Genomic DNA, 19,948 nt, shown 5'->3' with positions numbered 1-19,948 from the left:
TCAGTCAGTTCAGTTCAGTTCATTCGCTCAGTCACGTCCGAATCTGTACGACCCCATGGACTGCAGCACGCCAGGACCCCTGTCCATCACCAACTCCCGGAGTTTACCCAAACTCATGCCCATTGAGTCAGTGATGCCATCCAACCATCTCATCATCTGTCATCCCCTACTCCTCCAGCCTTCAATCTTTCCCAGCATCAGGGTCTTTCCAAATCAGTCAGTTCTTCGCATCAGGTGGCCAAAGTATCAGAGTTTCAGCTTCAACATTAGTCCTTCAAATGAATATTCAGGACTGATTTCCTTTAGGAGTGACTGGTTGGATCTCCATGCAGTCCAAGGGACTCTCAAGAGTCTTCTCCAACACCACAGTTCAAAGGCATCAATTCTTCAGTGCTCAGCTTTCTTCATAGTCCAACACTTATATCCATACACGACTACTGGAAAAATCATAGCTGTGACTAGACGGACCTTTGTTGGCAAAGTCATGTCTCTGCTTTTCAATATGCTAAGTTGAGCATAACTTTTCTTCCAGAGAGCAAGCATCTTTTAGTTTCATGGTTGCAGTCACCGTCTGCAGTGATTTTGGAGCCCAAGAAAATATATTGTCTGTCATTGTTTCCATTGTTTCCCCATCTATTTGCCATGAACGGATGTGACTGTTAGGTTGTTAGAATATGAAACAGGGGTCCAGAATGGCGGTGGCTAAAAGACAAGGAGGAGAAAAGCCCACGAAAATAGAACAAAAGAAGGTCCGAGGACCAAAGTGAGGACCTCAGGTAGAACAAACAACACTCCTGGCTAGCCCAATTTACATACGGCAGGCCGAGAGTGGGTGGGGGACATATAAAAAGAGGAGCCAAAGGGCTGGGGGTCTCTCTCTTTCTCTCCCGTGCGCTGGGGCTCTCTTCTCTTCACATCTTTGGTTTGGCAAGCCCTCAGGCCTCGAGGATGGATTTTCCTGCTATTATCTAAATAAAATAGAGCTATAACACGGAGCTGTAACACTGATTTGCCTAAAGAGCTATAACACAGTCTGTTCGAGACCTGAGAGCTGTGACGCACCGTGGGCTTTAATGTCCGTCACTCCAAATCTTTGTTGTGATGAGACAGAACCAAGAAGTACACACTCATCTGACAGGACCAGATGCCATGATCTTAGTTTTCTGAACGCTGAGTTTTAAGCCAACTTTTTCACTCTCCTCTTTCACTTTCATCAAGAGGCTCTTTAGTTCTTCACTTTCTGCCATAAGGGTGGTGTCATCTGCATATCTGAGGTTATTGATATTTCTCCCAGCAACCTTGATTCCAGCTTATGTTTCACCCAGCCTGGCATTTTCTATGATGTACTCATACATCATAAGCAGTGTAACAGTCTACAGTATAATGACAATAAAAGTATGAATCCACCTTTCTGCAAACATGAGTTGCATTGAATTCTGAGTTATTGTAGTTATCTCAAGGCAAAAGACAGTGAAGCTGGAGAAAGGCTTAAGTTCAAGAGGAAAGGGGGTGGTGGCTGCCATTCCAAGAATGAGTCTCAAGGAGTTAAACCTTTCCTCCATGACTGGATGAGTGTGACCTTGGGAGCTGTACCCACCCGTATCTCAGGCCAAGCCAAATACCTGGGAGCCACCTTTTGGGCTCCTCTTTCCATTCACCCGCCATGCATGACAGCAAGAAATAATATTGTTTCTTACAGAGAAGACCACAAAGAGTCTTGAGAAAATTTCTTCCATGACACAAGCAGGTTGTGGGCAGTTGTGTTACTAGAGGAGGGGGCCAAAACTCCTTCTGATCCCTTCGCTCCTGTTCCTTTATGAAAAGCCCTAATCTTTGCATATGGGAATAGCATGGCAACAACTGTAGTTCTTAGGACGCCGGGAGAAGATAAGATTAGAAACTGTAAACGTGGGGAAAGCAAGAATGCAGGGCAAGAGGGCTATCGACTGAAAAATACGGTCACAGCCTACAAGCAGGGAGTTATTTTCTTTGGTGGGAATGTTAAGCATTCTGAGCCCAGAAGACAGTATCTCAGTAGATCCGAGAAAATTTCTTCCATGACACAAGCAGGGTGTGGGCAGTGGTGCTGCTGGAGGAGGGGGCCAAAACCCATTCTGGCCCTTTCTGTTCCTTTAAGAAGCAGCATTTCTTGTTCCCTTATGAGAAGCCCTAATCTCTGCATATGGGGATAGCACGGCAACAAACTGTTGTTCTTACGACACTGGGAGAAGGGAAGATTAGAAACTGTGTAAACATGGGGGAAGGGGGAGAATGTAAGGCAAGAGGGCTAACCGAGCCCAGGGATTGAACCCATATCTCCTGGGGCTCTCGAACTGCAGGCGGATTCTTTACCATTGAGCCACAGGGGAAGCCCATATTTGCATGGGTATTTATAAATTGTGCTATGTAATATTGCTGATTATTTATTTCATGCAAGTTTAACGGCCCCCCCAACACACACACACCCCCGGCCCTTCTCCCCTCTCTCTTCTGGTGTCCATTAGTTTGTTCTGTATATCTGAGGAAGCAGCCTATTTTCCTTGGTAAGACTTTCCTACCATCTCAAGGAAATGAACAAAGGTGATATGCTCTGATATGAGGAAATACCATGCCTTCTTTCTGCACTTTCCAATAAAAGCCCTGCCATAATCTCAACCCCCCAGCTCCAGCATGTTGTCTCTCCTTGCTGCTTCGGCCTGTGTGCTGGTTGGTTGCATTTTTGTTCCTTCAGCAGAAGTTTTTAGGCTCTCAGATCAGTATCTCCCACTGTGGAATGAGACTCCTGGTCAGTTCAGTGACTACAGTGTGGAGAATGGAAAGTACATTATTGATCCCTGGGTATACCCTAAGAGAATGGGCATGTATAAAGTCCTCCTGAACAAGACAGCCAGTTATTTTGAAAAATTCGCACCAGATAATGAACAAAATTTTTTATGGGGATTACCTTTGCAGCATGGCTGGCAATATAAAACAGGTAAGAATGATTTGTTTTTACTCATATGATTTTTCCAATCTAACCATGTGGTAATTGGGAAATGGAACTCTGTATAAACCAATTTTTGAAAATCAAATTCTTTCTTTTTCCTCTTTTCCCCTCATAACCATTAGTTTTCTACTTTTTCTCCTCCATAAATCTTTCTGGGTTGCCTGTTTTGATTTGAAACTGCAGTGGGGCATATAGCATAGTTGCCAAACACAAAAAAAGACTTCATTTCCAGCATATTGGGCATTCTACTTGAACTCCTACTAGGCACTAGATTCTATTCTAAGCACTGAGATGAACAAAACAGTCAAGAAGATAGGCACTGAAACAGATGGTGTCAAATTACTTTGAATTTCTTGAAGTTCTAACTATGATTACCTATACATGTAGATGGAGAGAGGCAAGAAAGGGATCTTGTTCATGAGGATGTTTCTCTGCAAAAGATCAATTCCTTTCAAAAATAAAGTACGTTCTAGTGTTTAGTAGGCAGATATGTTTGGGCCATAAATTATAAGATGTTTGGCTGGCAGAGAGTCTTATGAAAGAGAATGGTGTCTCTTTCACTCCATACTATAACACTACCGATAAGGAAATTTGTTCTGTTCTGATGAAAAATATATATATATATATAGGGAGAAGATTATAGTTTATCTGAGATCTAAGGAGGAGTCACATGCAGGAGCTCCTGAAGCTGGCTGTTCACACACCTTTATCAGGTGATGTTTTGAGACTCAAACCAGCTCTTTATCAGGCTTTTCCCAGAGTCAAAAAGATGGAGATCTAGGAGAAATCATTAGCACTATGGGAGGCATGCCAGCCTCAGGGACCTAGGGGCCAGCAGTAGATGGAGGCTGAATAGGCTGGTCGATTAATGTTTTTCTTATTCTTTCATTACACTTACATATTATGATCAAGCCTGACTAAACTTACCTAATAATGGGCTTATATGTCTCCAGCATTTTCTAAAAGCAGCTGTGGGGTGGGAGTATTTCAGACAGTTTCCTTGCCATCCAAGACCTTACAACACAATTAAAACAGAAAATATATCAGAAATGAAACAGTGAGCAATAAATAACAACTCTTAGTTAAAAATTAAAGTGCAAAACAAAGGGTCACGGTGGAGTCAGATGGAATAATCAGGAAAAAATGGATCTGAATTAAAATTTGAAATGTGAACGAATTTCATTGGGGAAATGAAATCTACTAGGGCATAAAAGTATGAACAAAAACAGTGGTTCTCAGGAGTGGCTGCACATTGAAAACAACTGCCTGATTTTCAAAAATATCAATGCCTAGGTCCGCCAGCAGAAATCCGACTCTTATCTCAATAGTATGGAAAATGAAGGTAAAGAACAAGTGTATGTGATTGGGTGCAGTCTGTGTGTGTGTGTGCGTGTGTGAGTGCCTTTGCAGTTTGAGGAACAATCAGGAAAGTTCACACTTCTAATATTCATGCAGGTGAATAGCATTAGCAAGTTCTTTAATGATCATTGTTTAATAACAATCAGGTTAGGAAAAAGAATAAATACAAAAGCAAATAATATTCGAAACAGATCATTCTAAAGTGGAATATTGTTGTGATGTTAGATGAAGGAAAAGAAATTGGCCCTGAGATGGGAAATGAAGGTAAAGAGTGATCGGAAGAGAAACACAAGTCATGAGAAAATAAATGTTTGTGCTTCTTTGCAAACAAAATGAATTAGGCAAGGGATGATTATAGCAAGTTTCAAAACGTGCATAGTAAATAATCTGTGCATCCTCTCTCTTCCAGGCAGATTGGTTGATCCCACCCGAACGACAGACTGTGGCTATGAATCTGGAGATCGTTTGTGCATCTCTGTAGACAGTTGGTGGGCTGGTGTGTTCATTTAATAGCGAAATAGTTAATAACCTTCCCCCAAAGAAAATATCCAAGTTAAAATCTTAGGGACAGAGACAAAACAAAAACAGCACTATTGCTCCGTAAAAATGAATCCACTTCATCATGTCTCTCGTGGCCTTTCTGTCACATTCTAGGATTTAATGGCCACAATTTCAGTAACGATTCCTTAGGACCTATTTTACCCAGGGACTGCAACAAGGAACTGCAAAGGACAATGGCTTTTGAATGACCAGCACTGGTGTTAGATGGGAGGTCCCGCTAATCAGAGGAGTCTCCAGGACCAGGAAGGATGAAAAAGGAGAGAACAAGAAAATAATACTTTTTTCTTTTTCCATTTTGCTCAGACCAAATATATTTAACTAGGAAATTTGTAAAAATGTCAGAGATGAATGTATCACAAATCATTCTATCAATTAGTAATGTAAGGCTTCTGTCAGATATTTAATAGTCAAGTAATCAGAAGGTATTTCCTAATTCTTTAATTTTATCTTGTGTGTTAGTGGTGAAATTAATTTACACACAATTTCTTTGAGATATTTCCCACTAATTAGAAACAAGGTCACAGTTAATTTCACTTTCTTAGAGTGACACGCATTGTATACATCTTTACTTATTTTTCTTGTATGACACTCATTGAGTCTTTTCAAAGACTCAGAAAGTGTCATGGCCACAGATCTAGAATTTAGGCTTCTTTTTTCTCACATGGACTCCAATAGTTTGGAATATCAGCCTGCTACCCTGGGACGGAGGACTGCATTCAAAATGCATGTCTATGATGAAAAGTGTTCTGCATTAACAGTGGTAATCAGTACAAGTTTTACAGTCAACTATATCGGTATGTCTAAATTTGTTGGTATAGGTTCTACCTAGACAACAATTTTAAAAATCTTAATTCAGTGTTAATTTAATTATCCAGAGATTTGTTGCCAACACTCAGCCAATATTTTTGCTTCGAAGACTTAATGTGGGACAAGCACTTCACAATGTCATGGTTGTATATTAAACATAAAATACAAAATACCAACACTATACGTGTATTAAGATAATTTAGAAAAAAGTCACATTTCATGGTAAAACCTCAGAAGTGTATCATTCTATGCACAAGTAGATATCTTTCTTCCATTTTCTTTCTTCCATTGTAAAATGCTTTGAAAACATGAATGATACCAAATTCATTAAAATTACTTTTTGTGTGTTAAAATGCTGTAGACAACTATTTGCTTCCCCAATGGCTCAGTGGGTAAAGAGTGTGCCCACAGTGCAAGAGACAACAGGAGACACGGGTTTGATCCCTGGGTTGGGAAGATCCTCTGGAGAAGGAAATGGCAATCCACTCCAGGATTCTTGCCTGGGAAATCCCATGGACAGAGGAGCCTGGTGGGCTACAGTCCAAAAGGTCACAGAGAGTCAGACACCACTGAGCAGCAGCAGCAGCAGCGCTCAACTCTTTTAGCCCCTATTCATTTCTAATTGTAGGGTTATTAACCGAAATGCGATAGAGTTATGTATATGATCCTTAGAGAGATTTTCAATATTTTGCGGTTACTTTTTTTCATGTTTCTGGATCTCTGACTTTTTGCTTAATGGCTTACTTCAGTACACTTGCCTGGAAAATCCAATGGATGGAGGAGCCTGGTGGGCTGCAGTCCATGGGGTCGCTAGGAGTCGGACACGACTGAGCGACTTCACTTTGTCTTTTCACTTTCCTGCATTGGAGAAGGAAATGGCAACCCACTCCAGTGTTCTTGCCTGGAGAATCCCAGGGACAGGGGAGCCTGGTGGGCTGCCATCTATGGGGTCACACAGAGTTGGACACGACTGAAGTGACTTAGCATACAGATTACTTAAAAATATCCTCTATCATATTTGTTGGCGCTTGTGGTAATGATAGGTATCTTCTTTTACAGATATGAATTACTTTCTCTGTGCACTGCCCTTCCTTGCTGCAGTTGATTCTGGCATAATGGGGATATCATCAGATCAAGTGCTGCTTTTGCCACCATCCAAGGACCAGACAAAGTTTTGTCTTAATGTTTCTAGTTGTCAGTCCTCCTTTCCTTCAACAATGAGGAAGTGGAATGCCCTTTACCAGGTGCCTTTTTCAAGTTTTATTATTTAATCTTTCAGGAGGTGGTAAGAGAATTTCTTTTTTTATTGGAATATAATTGCTTTACAATGTTCTGTTAGTTTCTGCTGTACAACACTGTGAATCAGCTATATGTACACACACACACACACACACACATATATACACACATACATATATACATACACAGGCTTCCCTGGTGGCTCAGGGAGTAAAGAATCTACCTGCAATGCAGGAGACACAGGAGACATGGGTTCAGTCCCTGGAAATGGCAACCCACTCCAGTATTATTGCCTGGGGAATTCAATGGACAAAGGAGCCTCTATCATAGCCTGGCGGGCGACAGTCCATGGCATCACAAAGAGTAGGACACAACTGAGCACTCATGCACACCCACGTGCTATGCATATATCCTCTTCCTCTTGAGCCTCCCCTCCCCCATTCCACTCTTCCAGATCATTACAGAGCACTGAGCTGAGCTCCTTGTGCTATACAGCAGTCTCCCACTAGCTACGCATTTTTACACCTGACAGTGAATAATGCCAATGTTGTTCTCTCAATTTGTCCCCCTTTCTCCATCCTCTGCTGTGTCCACAAGCCCATTCTCGACACCCGCACCTCTATTCCTGCCTTGTAAATAGGTTCATCAGTACCATTTTTCTAGATTCCACATATATGTGTGCTGTTTTATTTAGGTTTTTGTGTGTATTATATGGTATAAAAATACAAGTTTTTATACAAGTTATATTAATATCATTACTTTACGGGCTTCCTTTGTGGCTCACAGTAAAGAATCTGCCTGCGATGCAAGAGACATGGGTTCTGTCCCTGGGTCAGGAAGATAGAAGATGCCCTAGAGAAGAGAATGGCTACCCACTCCAGTATTCTTGCCTGGAGAATCCCATGGACAGAGGAGCCTGGCAGGCTACAGTCTATGGCATTGCAAAGAGTTGGACACGACTGAGCGACTACCATTTTCACTTTCTTTCATTTTCATTCCATGACATCAAGGCATTACATGTCATTTACACCTTCTGAACCAATACAGCATTAACAGCAAATCTATCCACTCATCTCACTCTAAACAAGCCGTACATAAATGCAAGTGCACACACTGAATGAAAAGATTATTCTGGTAAATTGAACCTTCAGATCAAGTGAGCAATAACACTTGGGAGAAATATGATTATGGGGTTGGTTTTAGAGTAGTTAGTTAACTTCTTTCAAATGATTTGATAAGTGGTCACAAATAGGTATAACTAAACTATTATGTGGCAATCAAAACCACATATTCGATGACCAAACTAAAATACATTGGTGAAGCATAGTCATGGACCAAAATCAATGCAAAAAGAGATATTTGCTAGTTCTATAGACTATTAGCTCATTTTCAAAGATTTTATTAAGTTATGTATTCTTGTAATTTCCACCTTTTCTTAAACTTTTGTGGTAATTTCAACTATGGCAGCAGAAAAACAGCTGATAAACAAAAAATAAAGTTCTCTTGAGGTTTGACAGAAAACAGCAAAATTCTGTAAGGCAATTATCCTTCAGTAAAAAAATAAATTAAAAATGATACTGACTTTGGGGGGAAAAGTGCAGTTCATCTCTTATAGATCCATGCAATATTACTCTTAATCTGCTCCTAATCTACTCCTAATCATTATTATAGTCTTTACAGATTGCTTGTCACTCATGGCTTGTGCAAATTAATCCACAGAAACAAAATTCTCCTGTGATGTAGACTATTGCTAAATACGAAATGTGGACAAAGTGAAATTGTAGAGAGAAGAATTGTTCTAGTTGAGCAAATGTGAATCCATTTCTTCCCTCTACGGTAGCATTTGCAGTCACCTTCTAGTAGCTTCGAGGACTTATTGAAGTACTTGTGGGAGGCACATGTCTCAAGCTTGAAAGATGGTTACAAAATTTTTGAAGACAGGTAAGCATGGATCCCAAGTTACCTCTACTTAATACGGCAAATAAATTTTGGTCTTATCTATACCTTTGTATTTCCTAATATCAGTCTTCTTATTAAATATTATATTTAATCTTTGGGGATTAGTTACCTATATCATCTAAGGCAGGCACTCAAGCCATCACATTCTAAAACTAAAAATTACATTCTTAGTTTGTTGACAGAAGGTGATCTTTTTAAGAAAATGACAAGGGTGCCGTTCTGAGTGACAAATGATAACTGTACCGTGTTTCCGCTTGTCTTTTAGGTTAGAATATTATTCTAAACCAGAAGCGGGCTTTGGGAGAGATTGGTGCGTGTTTTTGGACTATCTAGCTGCAGCCAGCTTTCCCACAATCTTTAGTACAGTATCTGAGTTCCAGCAGGCCCTGCCACCTCGAGTGCTTGTGGATGGGGACAAAGCTCCCTTCATCAGCAACTTTACTGACCTTCAGAACATACTACTGCTTGGTCTAAATCTTCTTCATAAAGTGGATAGCGCAACAGGTAAAGGCTTATAAACAATACCTTTAATCAATATCGCGTTGAATAGAGAAAGGAAGAAATAATGATGATCAAAGATACATGTTGTCATAACACATACTCTTAAAGAAACCAGAGCCATTCTGGTCCGAGTACCACAACAGTCAGTAACTGAGGGTTGGGCTGCTCATGCATGTAGTTACTGTTTAAACTTTCAGCTTAGGAAGGGGAGGCAATCATGCATGTAAAGCAAAGGTAAGGCAGTGTGGAGCGGGGCAAGCAATGCTCAGACAGAAAGAGAGCAGCCGTCTTATGGGCCCTGACCATACAGGTCCTTATTGACCCATGAAGCTACCAGACTATCTCATGTACTTTTTTCCTCTACAAACCCAGATATATTCTTTCTGTAGTTGTTGTTACAGTATTTTTTTTAAAGCCTTAATGTCACTCTTATATTTAGAAAAAAAGAAAAACCTACCATAAGAAAACCAGCCAACTGACTTACGTGAGCTCCCTCCCACTAGCCTTACCAGTCATGGCAGAAGTATTCTGCTTCAGCCCCTCAGCTGCTGTGTCTTAGCAGCGTGAAAAAAAGAAATCTGTAATTGCGGGTTTGAATTACTACATCATCCCAGTTTTCCAGACATGCACTTATGCAGTGTATCAAACTTAAAACATAATTAAGATATTAGTACTTTTAAAAACTAAAAAAAATTAAAGCTTTTTTTTTTTTTTTTTTGAGCAGACCATTTTTAAAGTCTTTATTGAATGTGTTACAATATTGCTTCTATTTTATGTTTTGGCCATGAAGCATGTGGGATCCTACCTCCCCGACTGGGGATCAAACCCACACTCCCTTCATTGGAAGGCAAAGTCTTAACCACTGGACTGCCACGGAAGTCCCCCAATATTAGTATTTTTAAAACAACAACAACAAAAAAAATGAATCTGAAAGATTTAAAAGATATAAAAACAAAGTAAATGTTAAACAATATGTTTCTGAAATCTCATTTGCATTAGGTAGAATAACAAACCCAAACATTTTAGGAGCTTCTGCAACTGAAGTCTCTTCTTGCTTCCTCCAGTAATGGTTCCAGGGCAATGTTCTCTGTCGGTGGCAGCTTTCTTTCACACAATGACTGAAGATGCTTTCATCTCTAGCTCTTCCAACCCCCAACCTCTACATGATTCACATCTCACCAACAGAAGGATACTCTGTTGGAGAAAGTCTTGACACTTCCTTCACTTCATCTCATACTTTACTGGTATAACCTAGGCACATTATCCCATATTTGGATGCAAGCAGGGGCTAAGGAATTAAATTGTTGCCTAAGAACAGTTTTGTGTTACAAATCTACTCCATGAAAGATGTTTTAGGATCTGCCTAGCCATCTCTGTCAAATTATCACATAGCATAATTGTATTCTAGGCCTGGATCATATAAACTGGCTCTTCCCTGCTAAGATTAAAGGGTAAAGAACTGAGTCAAGAATTGAAGGTCCTATACAGCAATATTTTGACAAGATTTGATTTTACCAAAATTTAGCTTTGAATTTAATATGTGGTTTTGAGTTGCTTTCACCAGAAAAAATTCAAGATTAAATATGGAAAAATAATGATTAAAAAAACAAACCTTGATAGCATACTTGTTTAGATATCACATAACAAGGTATTTACTATTATTTATCCACCGTTGTCATGGTTAATCACTCTTCACATTCCTGCTGACAGTCAGAATTCAGTAACAGCACCAAAGGCCTTGAGATCTCCAAATAAGCAGAGAATAGGGAAAACAGGTATGTTAAAAGCAAAGCATTAGTAAAATACAATTAGTGATATTCAAAAATGAGCATTTAAATTAATTAAATAGAGACACATATTTCCATTCATAAAAATCCTCTCAAAATATCATTTAAGTAACTTATAGTCTCCAGAGATACTTTATGATGCTCTTCACAAGGAATCTGAGTTAAATTCGCTGAATAAATAAGTAAAAACAGACTTTTCAGACTTCCAATTAGCTCTTTAACATTTCACTGATGAAGAATGTAATCAATTCTAAGAATTGTCATGTAGTTTAAAAAATTTTTTAATTATGTAAAATTTTCAACCACCTGTCTATCTGCAATGGCATCAGCTTTTAACCCTTGACTACATATATTTTCCCCTTCATGGATCACAGCCTTGCCATGGTGAAGGGGCTTGCATAACTCAGTGAAGCTATGAGCCATATCAGGCAGGGCTACCCAAGACAGATGGGTCATAGTGAAGAGTTCTGATAAAACATGGTCCACTGGAGGAGGAAATGGCAACCCACTCAAATATTCTTGCCACGAGAGCCCTATGAACATCATGAAAAAGCAAAAACACAGGACACTGGAAGATGAGTCCCCCAGGTAGGAAGATGTCCAGTATGCTACTGGGGAAGAGTGGAGGGCAATTACTAATAGCTCCAGAAAGTATGAAGCGGTTGGGCCAAAGCAGAAACGATGCTCAATTGTGGGTGTGTCTGGTGGTGAAAGTAAAGTCCGATACTGTAAAGAACAATATTGTATAGGAACCTGGAATGTTAGGTGCATGAATTAAGGTAAATTGTATGTGGTCAACAGGAGATGGCAAGATTGAACACTGATATCTTAGGAATCAGTGAACTAAATTGGATGTGAATGGGTGAATTTAATTCAGATAACCATTATATATACTACTGTGGGTAAGAATCCTTTAGAAGAAATGGAGTAGCCCTCATGGTCAACCATAGAACTGGAAATGCAGTACTCGGGTCCAATCTCAAAAATGACACAATGTTCTCAGTTCATTTCCTAAGCAAATCATTCACCATCAGAGTAATCCAAATCTATGCCCCAATCACTGATTCCCAAGAAGCTGAAGTTTACTGCTTTTATGAAGACCTACCTTCTAGGACTAAAACAAACAAACAAAAAAAAAAAGGATGTCCTTTTCATCACTGGAGATTGGAAATGCAAAAGTACAAAGTCAAGAGATAACTGGAGTATCTGTTATACTGGAGTAACAGGCAAGTTTGGCCTTGGAGTACAAAATGAAGCAGAACAAAGGTTAACAGAGTTTTGTCAAGAGAAAATGCTGATCATAGCAAACACCTTTTCCCAAAAAACCAAGAGATGGATTTACTCATGGACATAACCAGATGATCAATACCAAAATCAGATTGATTATGTTCTTTGCAGTCAAAGATGGAGAAGCTCTATACAGTCAGTAAAAATAAGACCTAGAGCTGACTGTGGCTGAGATCATGAGCTCCTTATTGAAAAATTCAGTGTTAAATTGAAGAAAATAGGGAAAACCACTAGGCCATTCAGGTATGACCTAAATCAAATCCCTTATGATTATACAGTGGAGGTGAAAAATAGATTCAAGGGATTAAATCTGGTAGACAAAGTGCCTGAAGAACTATGGACTGAAGTTTGTAACATTGTACAGGAGGCAGTCACCAAAATCATCCTAAAGAAAAAGAAATGCAAGAAGGCAAAGTGGTTGTCTGAGGAGACTACAGATAGCTGAGGGAAGAAGAGAAGTGAAAGACAAGGGAAAAAGGGAAAGATACTCAACTGAATGCGTGGTTCATCACCCAATTTTAAAAAATCAGTCCTTGGTGCAAATTTATAGAATTTGAAATATACTTAAAACAGTGCAAATAATTGAATAAATAAAACCCATGCTGCTAGTACAAATGAAATTATACTCACTGCTCTGCACATACTTTTTACTGGAAAATCTACATGGAGCTTTTGCAGTATCAGGACAGATTGATCTAACCCATTCAGTTTAAATTATATGTAGTGTTAATATACATCATAACTGTGGACATTATTTTCTGTTATAAGCTATATAACAGGAAATACTACAACAGTGGCATTTTATGTATGTATTTCTTGCCATAATTTGTTATTTTACCAAAAAATATGTATAAAGGAAATGTATTCAAGTTGGTAGGTCATATATTGCTGCTGCTGCTGCTGCTAAGTCGCTTCAGTCATGTCCGACTCTGTGCGACCCCATAGACGGCAGCCCACCAGGCTCCCCCGTCCCTGGGATTCTCCAGGCAAGAACACTGGAGTGGGTTGCCATTTCCTTCTCCAATGCATGAAAGTGAAAAGGGAAAGTGAAGTCGCTCAGTCGTGTCCAACTCCTAGCGACCCCATGGACTGCAGCCTACCAGGCTCCTCCATCCATGGGATTTTCCAGGCAAGAGTACTGGAGTGGGGTGCCATTGCCTTCTCCCACATATATTGCTAAATGGTGTTCAAAAATTTGTCAGGAGTTTACGTTTTTGTTATAAATGAATTGAGTTTCCTTTTTTCTCCAACCTACTATCATATAGCAATTTCTAAAATTTGTGTGTAATGTATAAAGTGCTACTTCACTCTTACATGAATTTACAATTTCTTGAATATGTGTTCTTTTCCCAGTTTTCTGGTTAATTGCTTATATTTCTTTTTTTTTTTTCTTTTTAAAATTTTTAATTGGAAGATAATTGCTTTACAATATTGTTCTGGCTTCTGCCATACATCAACATCAATCAGCCAGAGGTACACATATATCCCCTCCCTCTTGGACTTTCTTCCCTCCCACCTCTCACCCCATCCCACCCCTCTAGGTTGTCACAAAGCAAAAAGTCATTCATTTTCATCAACACTTGGAAAATTTCACCTTTAAGAGCCTTAAAAGATTTCAGTAGGCAGGGAAAAAAAATCCCATGCTGGGTAAACACTGGGTAATAGCAGTGATATTCTGGTTAATTGCTTATATTTCTTATTGATTTTTGTGTGAAAATCTGATCAATTAATTTCAAATTTAAAGATTTATGTGTATGACTATCATGTAATGTACACATATATTTGTATCCAAAATACATAGAATTTTATTTAAAATAAACATTTCAGCAAATGAGTATACATTTTAATTTACTTGTAATTATTTTATATCCTTTCCAGGTTCACTATCTTTAACTATATGGAAAATTTTAATGAAGACACAGGCTGCAAAGATGCTACTTCTAGAGATTTTTGAAGCAATTCTTGCAATCTTTAATCCAACATCTCTGGGATGATTAGTGAATCAAAATGAACAATTCTAACTTGCTGAGCAACAGTAATATCAAAATTTAACACTGCCACAATCATACAGTTTTCTTGTTTCTGGTGTCTTTGACTTATGCTTATGTGTTAGGACTTTGTCCATGCCTTCCCATCTTCAGGTTCAAATTAATGCTATCATGATTTTGCTCAATTAATAATTCTTGATTTTTAAATTTATTAATACTTAAAATGTTCAAGATCTAAAGAAGATTGTATTAATCTATCATAAACCAGCAAGAAATAAATAGACAATAAACTTGGATGACTCTTCTGTTGTTATCCTATGTAACCCAATATCATGAAATTTAGACCAATATGTCTTGCTGATCTATAACCAAAGTCCAGAACATTTTAAACCGAAATACTGACAAGTTTTAAAACTCATAAAACAGAACTGACAAATAGAATATAGAATTAATTTGTTAGGGTTTTGTGTGTGTGTTTTCACTAATGACAAGTTTATAGCAATTAGGCAATTTTCCCTTCCTTGGGTCCACACTTGATAATAAATCCTTAAGGATCGAAGTTGTCAAGATTTCCCTCTGAGGAGACAGATGACACTGGTTAGCTGGTGGTGACTTTTAGAGCATGAAGCTTTCATTGAAAGTTTCCCAGGACTTCCCTTGTGGTGCAGTGGATAGGATTGCACTTGCTCATACATGGGACACAGGTTTGACCCCTAGTCCAGGAAGATGCCCCATGCTGTGCAGCACTGAGCCGTGTGCCACAGCTACTGAGAACATTCTCTAGAGTCCCTGCAACTCCCGAAGCTGTGTGCCTGGAGCCTGTGCTCTGCAACAAGAGGAACCACCACAATGAGAAGCCCATGCACTGCAACTAGAGAAAGCCCACTTGCAGCAACGAAGACCCAGTACAGCCAAAAACAAATACATGAAGTAAGTAAATAAATAAACTGTGTGTACCTGTCAACAACAACAAAAACCTTTCAAAAAGTAAATTTTTAAAAAATCACAAATATGTCATTAAAAAAAAATGTTTTCCATTGATAGAGACAGAATGAAGAAACAATGTAGGTTGGTTTTGGGGGGCTCCAAGGAGCTCGGCTTCTTTATGGCTCAGTGCAGAAGAATTCGGCAAGAGGCAAAGTGATAGATAAGAAGTGGTTTATTAGAATAGGAAACTTGTGAGGCCTGGGAGCATGTGGGCAAGAGGTTGCTGCTCCCCAAGAACTTAGTGGGCTACAGTTTTATAATCAAAGCGAAAGTAGGGAGGAGGAGAAGACCACCTTCTTCCTGAGTAAACATCAGCAGTTCCTCCTCCATGCCTGGTGGGGGAGTTTTCTTCTTCCTATATGGTCAAGCCAAGACTGTCATGGTGCAGTGGAAATGAGCAAAAGGTGGCTATGAGGCAAAAGATCGATGGGCCCCAGGCTGGGGAGTTTCTCCCTTGTGTACAGAAACTGCATAATAGCAGAAACTCCATAAAAGCAGCATGATGGAGGAGGCTGGGCCTTGCACAGATAAGAGATAAAAGACCACATATTCCTCATTCTCGAAGTCAAGGAGAGCTTCCCGACATACATATGAGCAGAAAGGTTCCTTGGCGGTCAAAAAGGGAAAGGGTGTCATCTCATAGTAAGTGATGTCAACCTACCCATAGGTTTGGCTAAGACATGAGCACGCACACATCAAAGGATCCTCAGATAAACCAGACTTAGAACCAGACAAGCAAGGTGATTCATCGAAGGAAACCTGGAAGAAATGCTCCATGAAAGTGAATCAAACTACCACAAGGGCACTACTCTCTGAGTCTGTCTCTGAGCACTGTACTCTTTTTTTCCTCCTAATAAAAACTCTTTTTAAGAAAACTAGAGATACCAAGGGAAAATTTCATGCAGAGATGGGCTTAATAAAGAACAGAAATGGTATGGACCTAAGAGAAGCAGAAGATACTAAGAAGAGGTGGCAAGAATACACAGAAGAACTGTACAAAAAAGAGCTTCACGACCCAGATAATCACGATGGTGTGATCACTCACCTAGAGCCAGACATCCTGGAATGTGAAGTCAAGTGGGCCTTAGGAAGCATCACTATGAACAAAGGTAGTGAAGGTGATGGAATTCCAGTGGAGCTATTTCAAATCTTAAAAGATGATGCTGTGAAAGTGCTGCACTCAATATGCCAGCAAATTTGGAAAGCACAGCAGTGGCCAGAGGACTGGAAAAGGTCAATTTTCATTCCAATCCCAAAGAAAGGCAATGCCAAAGAATGCTCAAACTACCGCACAATTGCACTCATCTCACATGCTAGTAAAGTAATGCTCAAAATTCTCCAAGCCAGGCTTCAACAATACATGAACTGTGAACTTCTAGATGTTCAAGCTGGATTTAGAAAAGGCAGAGGAACCAGAGATCAAATTGCCAACATCTGTTCGATCATCAAAAAAGCAAGAGAGTTCCAGAAAAACATCTATTTCTGCTTTATTGACTATGCCAAAGCCTGTGTGGATCACACCAAACTGTGGAGAATTCTGAAAGAGATGGGAATACCAGACCACCTGACCTGCCTCTTGAAAAATCTGTATGCAGGTCAGGAAGCAACAGTCAGAACTGGACATGGAACAACAGACTGGTTCCAAATAGGAAAAGGAGTACGTCAAGGCTGTACATTGTCACCCTGCTTATTTAACTTATATGCAGAGTACATCATGAGGAATGCTGGGCTGGATGAAGTACAAGCTGGAATCAAGATTGCCGGGAGAAGTATCTATAACCTCAGATATGCAGATGACACTATCCTTACGGCAGAGAGTGAAGAAGAACTAAAGAGCCTCTTGATGAAAGTGAAAGAGGAGAGTGAAAAAGTTGGCTTAAAGCTCAAGATTCAGAAAGCTAAGATCATGGCATCTGGTCCCAGCACTTCATGGCAAATAGAAGGGGAAATAGTGGAAACATTGGCAGCCTTTATTTTTGGGCTCCAAAATCACTGCAGATGGTGGCTGCAGCCATGAAATTAAAAGACGCTTAGTGCTTGGAAGGAAAGTTATGACCAACCTAGACAGCATATTAAAAAGCAGAGACATTACTTTGCCAACAAAGGTTTATCTAGTCAAGACTATGGTTTTTCCAGTAGTCGAGTATGGGTATGAGAACCGGACTATAAAGAAAGCTGAGGGCCGAAGAATTGATGCTTTAGAACTGTGGTGTTGGAGAAGACTTTTGAGAGTCCCTTGGACTTCAAGGAGATCCAACCAGTCCATCCTAAAGGAGATCAGTCCTGAGTGTACTTTGGAAGGATTGATGCTGAAGCTGAAACTCCAATACCTTGGCCACCTGACAAGAAGAACTGACTCATTGGAAAAGACCCTGATGCTGGGAAAGATTGAAGGCAGGAGGAGGGGATGGGGACGACAGAGGATGAGATGGTTGGATGGCATCACTGACTCAATGGACATGAGTTGGGTAGGCTCCAGGAGTTGGTGATGAACAGGGAGGCCTGGCGTGCTGCAGTCCATGGGGTCACAAAGAGTGGGACATGACTGAGCAACTGAACTGAACTGAACTGAATAAATACTCTACTTGTTTCACTATTTTCCATCTTTGCAGAAATTCTTTTTCTGCAAAGCCGAAGAGCCAGGGTCTTGTCACTGACCATTGGTTTAGTGGCTAGGATTCAGCACTCTCCTTGCCACCACTCGACCTCAATCTCCGGTGGGGAATTGAAGCCCCATTTCAAGCCCCTGCTGGCTGAAGCCATCAAGATCAGTAACATATGCTAAAAATGGTAAATCATCTCAGGTTTTGGTATAATGCCACCTTTTTCTTATATTTTTGTTTTTAGTGCATACAAAAGAGCATGTCCTAGAACTCATTAACTTATAGAGCTCACTGGGCAGGATATGGGTCTCAGGCCACCATTGTTTGAGTGTTTTGGGACATGTCTCATGAAGCCATTGGATGGTTTTGTTGCTAAGCAAGCCTGCTTGGCTTCGTGTCTAAGCAAACCTGCTGTTTTGAGTGATCATTAACTTAATGGGAGTCTCCCACACTTTTTCTTAAACTAGAATCCCTTAGTGTGATTAACTATTTAAATACTTACTCCATTCCGTTGTGCATGTGTGCGTGCTAATTTGCTTCAGTCATGTCTGACTCTTTGCGACCCTATGGACTGTAGCCCACCAGGTTCATCAGTCCACGGGATTCTCCAGGCAAGAATACTTGAGTGGGTTGCCACGTCCTCCTCCAGGGGACCTTCCTGACCCAGGGATCAAACCTGTGTCTCTTATGTCTCCTGCACTGACAGGCAGGTTCTTTACCACTAGTGCCCCCTGGGAAACCCCCTTTGTTTCTTTACTCTGCCCCTATCACCAGGACTCACCTGTAGACTAAATCTACCCACTAACTGTTGGAAAAAGAAGTTTGATAAACTAGTTTAAATAATATGGGCATCGGAGTAAAGAGGTAATTTAAATCTCAGCTCTGTTGTTTTCCAGGGTGAACTCAGGCAATTTTCCTAATTTCCTCCGTGCCTCATTTTAATTATTGTTAAAACAAGATTATAAAACCCACTTGCAGAATTATCTTCAGAAGTCAGTAAAAACAGAAAGTGACTAGGGCTCTTCCCAATGTGTAGTAAGCATCCACAAAAATTAGCAATTGTTGCAATAACTGTGCTCAAAGATCAGTGACATACGCTGTATTGTTGGAGCAGTAAAAACATCTTTGATGAGCCGAGACCACGACTTAAGTTTTGACTGAATCCAAAAGCACAGAGAGCATTTCCTAACAGAGGCCGTGCAGTAAACACTCTGCCAAAATCTTCTACTCCAAATGATGTGAAATAACTATCCATTTATGAAATGTCTACACAAAACCAAACCCTCAATATTGCCTGAAGACAGACAGTACTAAAAAGACAAAATAGCTCCCAATAAAAAGAGAAAACTCCACAAATACTAGTGCCCCAGGAACACAGGCTTTGACTCTGTCCAGGCAAACAAAGACAGACCAAGAAAGGCTGTCAGGTAGGTGAGGAGGGTAGATAACAGAGAACAGCACACACACAAAATATATATATTTATATATAAAATATATATATTAGTAGGTTGTATAGTACGATCTCTGGGCTTCCCTGGTGGCTCAGCTGTAAAGAATTCACCTGCAGTGCAGGAGACGGGAGATACAGGTTTGATCCCTAGTCAGGAAGATTCCCTGGAGGAGGGTATGGCAACCCGCTCCAGAATTCTTGCCTGGAGAATCCCATGGACAGTGGAGGCTGTCGGGCTACAGTCCATGGGGTCGCACAGTCGGACATGACTGAAGTGACTTAGCATGCACACATGCATGGTACCACCTAGCGATTGTCAACGGAAAAAATGCATAACCTAAAAGCTGAGAGCAATGTTTTATCTGGCAGACATTCTTAGGACTTCAAGCCTAGGAAACAGCATCTCAGATAATGCTGAGAAAACTGTTCTGGGG

General features: G+C 40.1%; 1 protein-coding gene across 1 annotated transcript; it reads left to right on the top strand.

Annotated features, from left to right (window-relative positions):
• The first annotated feature begins 2,670 nt into the window (after positions 1-2,670).
• On the top strand, positions 2,671-14,612 carry C9H6orf58 (chromosome 9 C6orf58 homolog). Its single transcript, XM_055534732.1, has 6 exons — positions 2,671-2,974; positions 4,755-4,841; positions 6,773-6,957; positions 8,793-8,893; positions 9,177-9,415; positions 14,365-14,612. The coding sequence occupies exons 1-6, from the start codon at positions 2,671-2,673 to the stop codon at positions 14,478-14,480; spliced, it is 1,032 nt and encodes a 343-aa protein (XP_055390707.1). The 3' UTR covers positions 14,481-14,612.
• The last annotated feature ends 5,336 nt before the right edge of the window (positions 14,613-19,948 follow it).

Source organism: Bubalus kerabau, chromosome 9, assembly GCF_029407905.1.
Source record: "Bubalus kerabau isolate K-KA32 ecotype Philippines breed swamp buffalo chromosome 9, PCC_UOA_SB_1v2, whole genome shotgun sequence".
Lineage (NCBI taxonomy): Eukaryota > Metazoa > Chordata > Mammalia > Artiodactyla > Bovidae > Bubalus > Bubalus kerabau.
Note: the sequence above shows the minus strand (reverse complement) of the source record. Positions and strands in the feature narration are given on the sequence as shown.

Bases quoted from the DNA above. Each gene is read 5' to 3' on its own strand.
- C9H6orf58 (XM_055534732.1), top strand. From the start codon at position 2,671: ATGTTGTCTCTCCTTGCTGCTTCGGCCTGTGTGCTGGTTGGTTGCATT. The intron at 2,975-4,754 runs GTAAGAATGATT...TCTCTCTTCCAG, and splicing joins TGGCTGGCAATATAAAACAG to GCAGATTGGTTGATCCCACC. The intron at 4,842-6,772 runs GTGTGTTCATTT...CTTCTTTTACAG, and splicing joins TGTAGACAGTTGGTGGGCTG to ATATGAATTACTTTCTCTGT.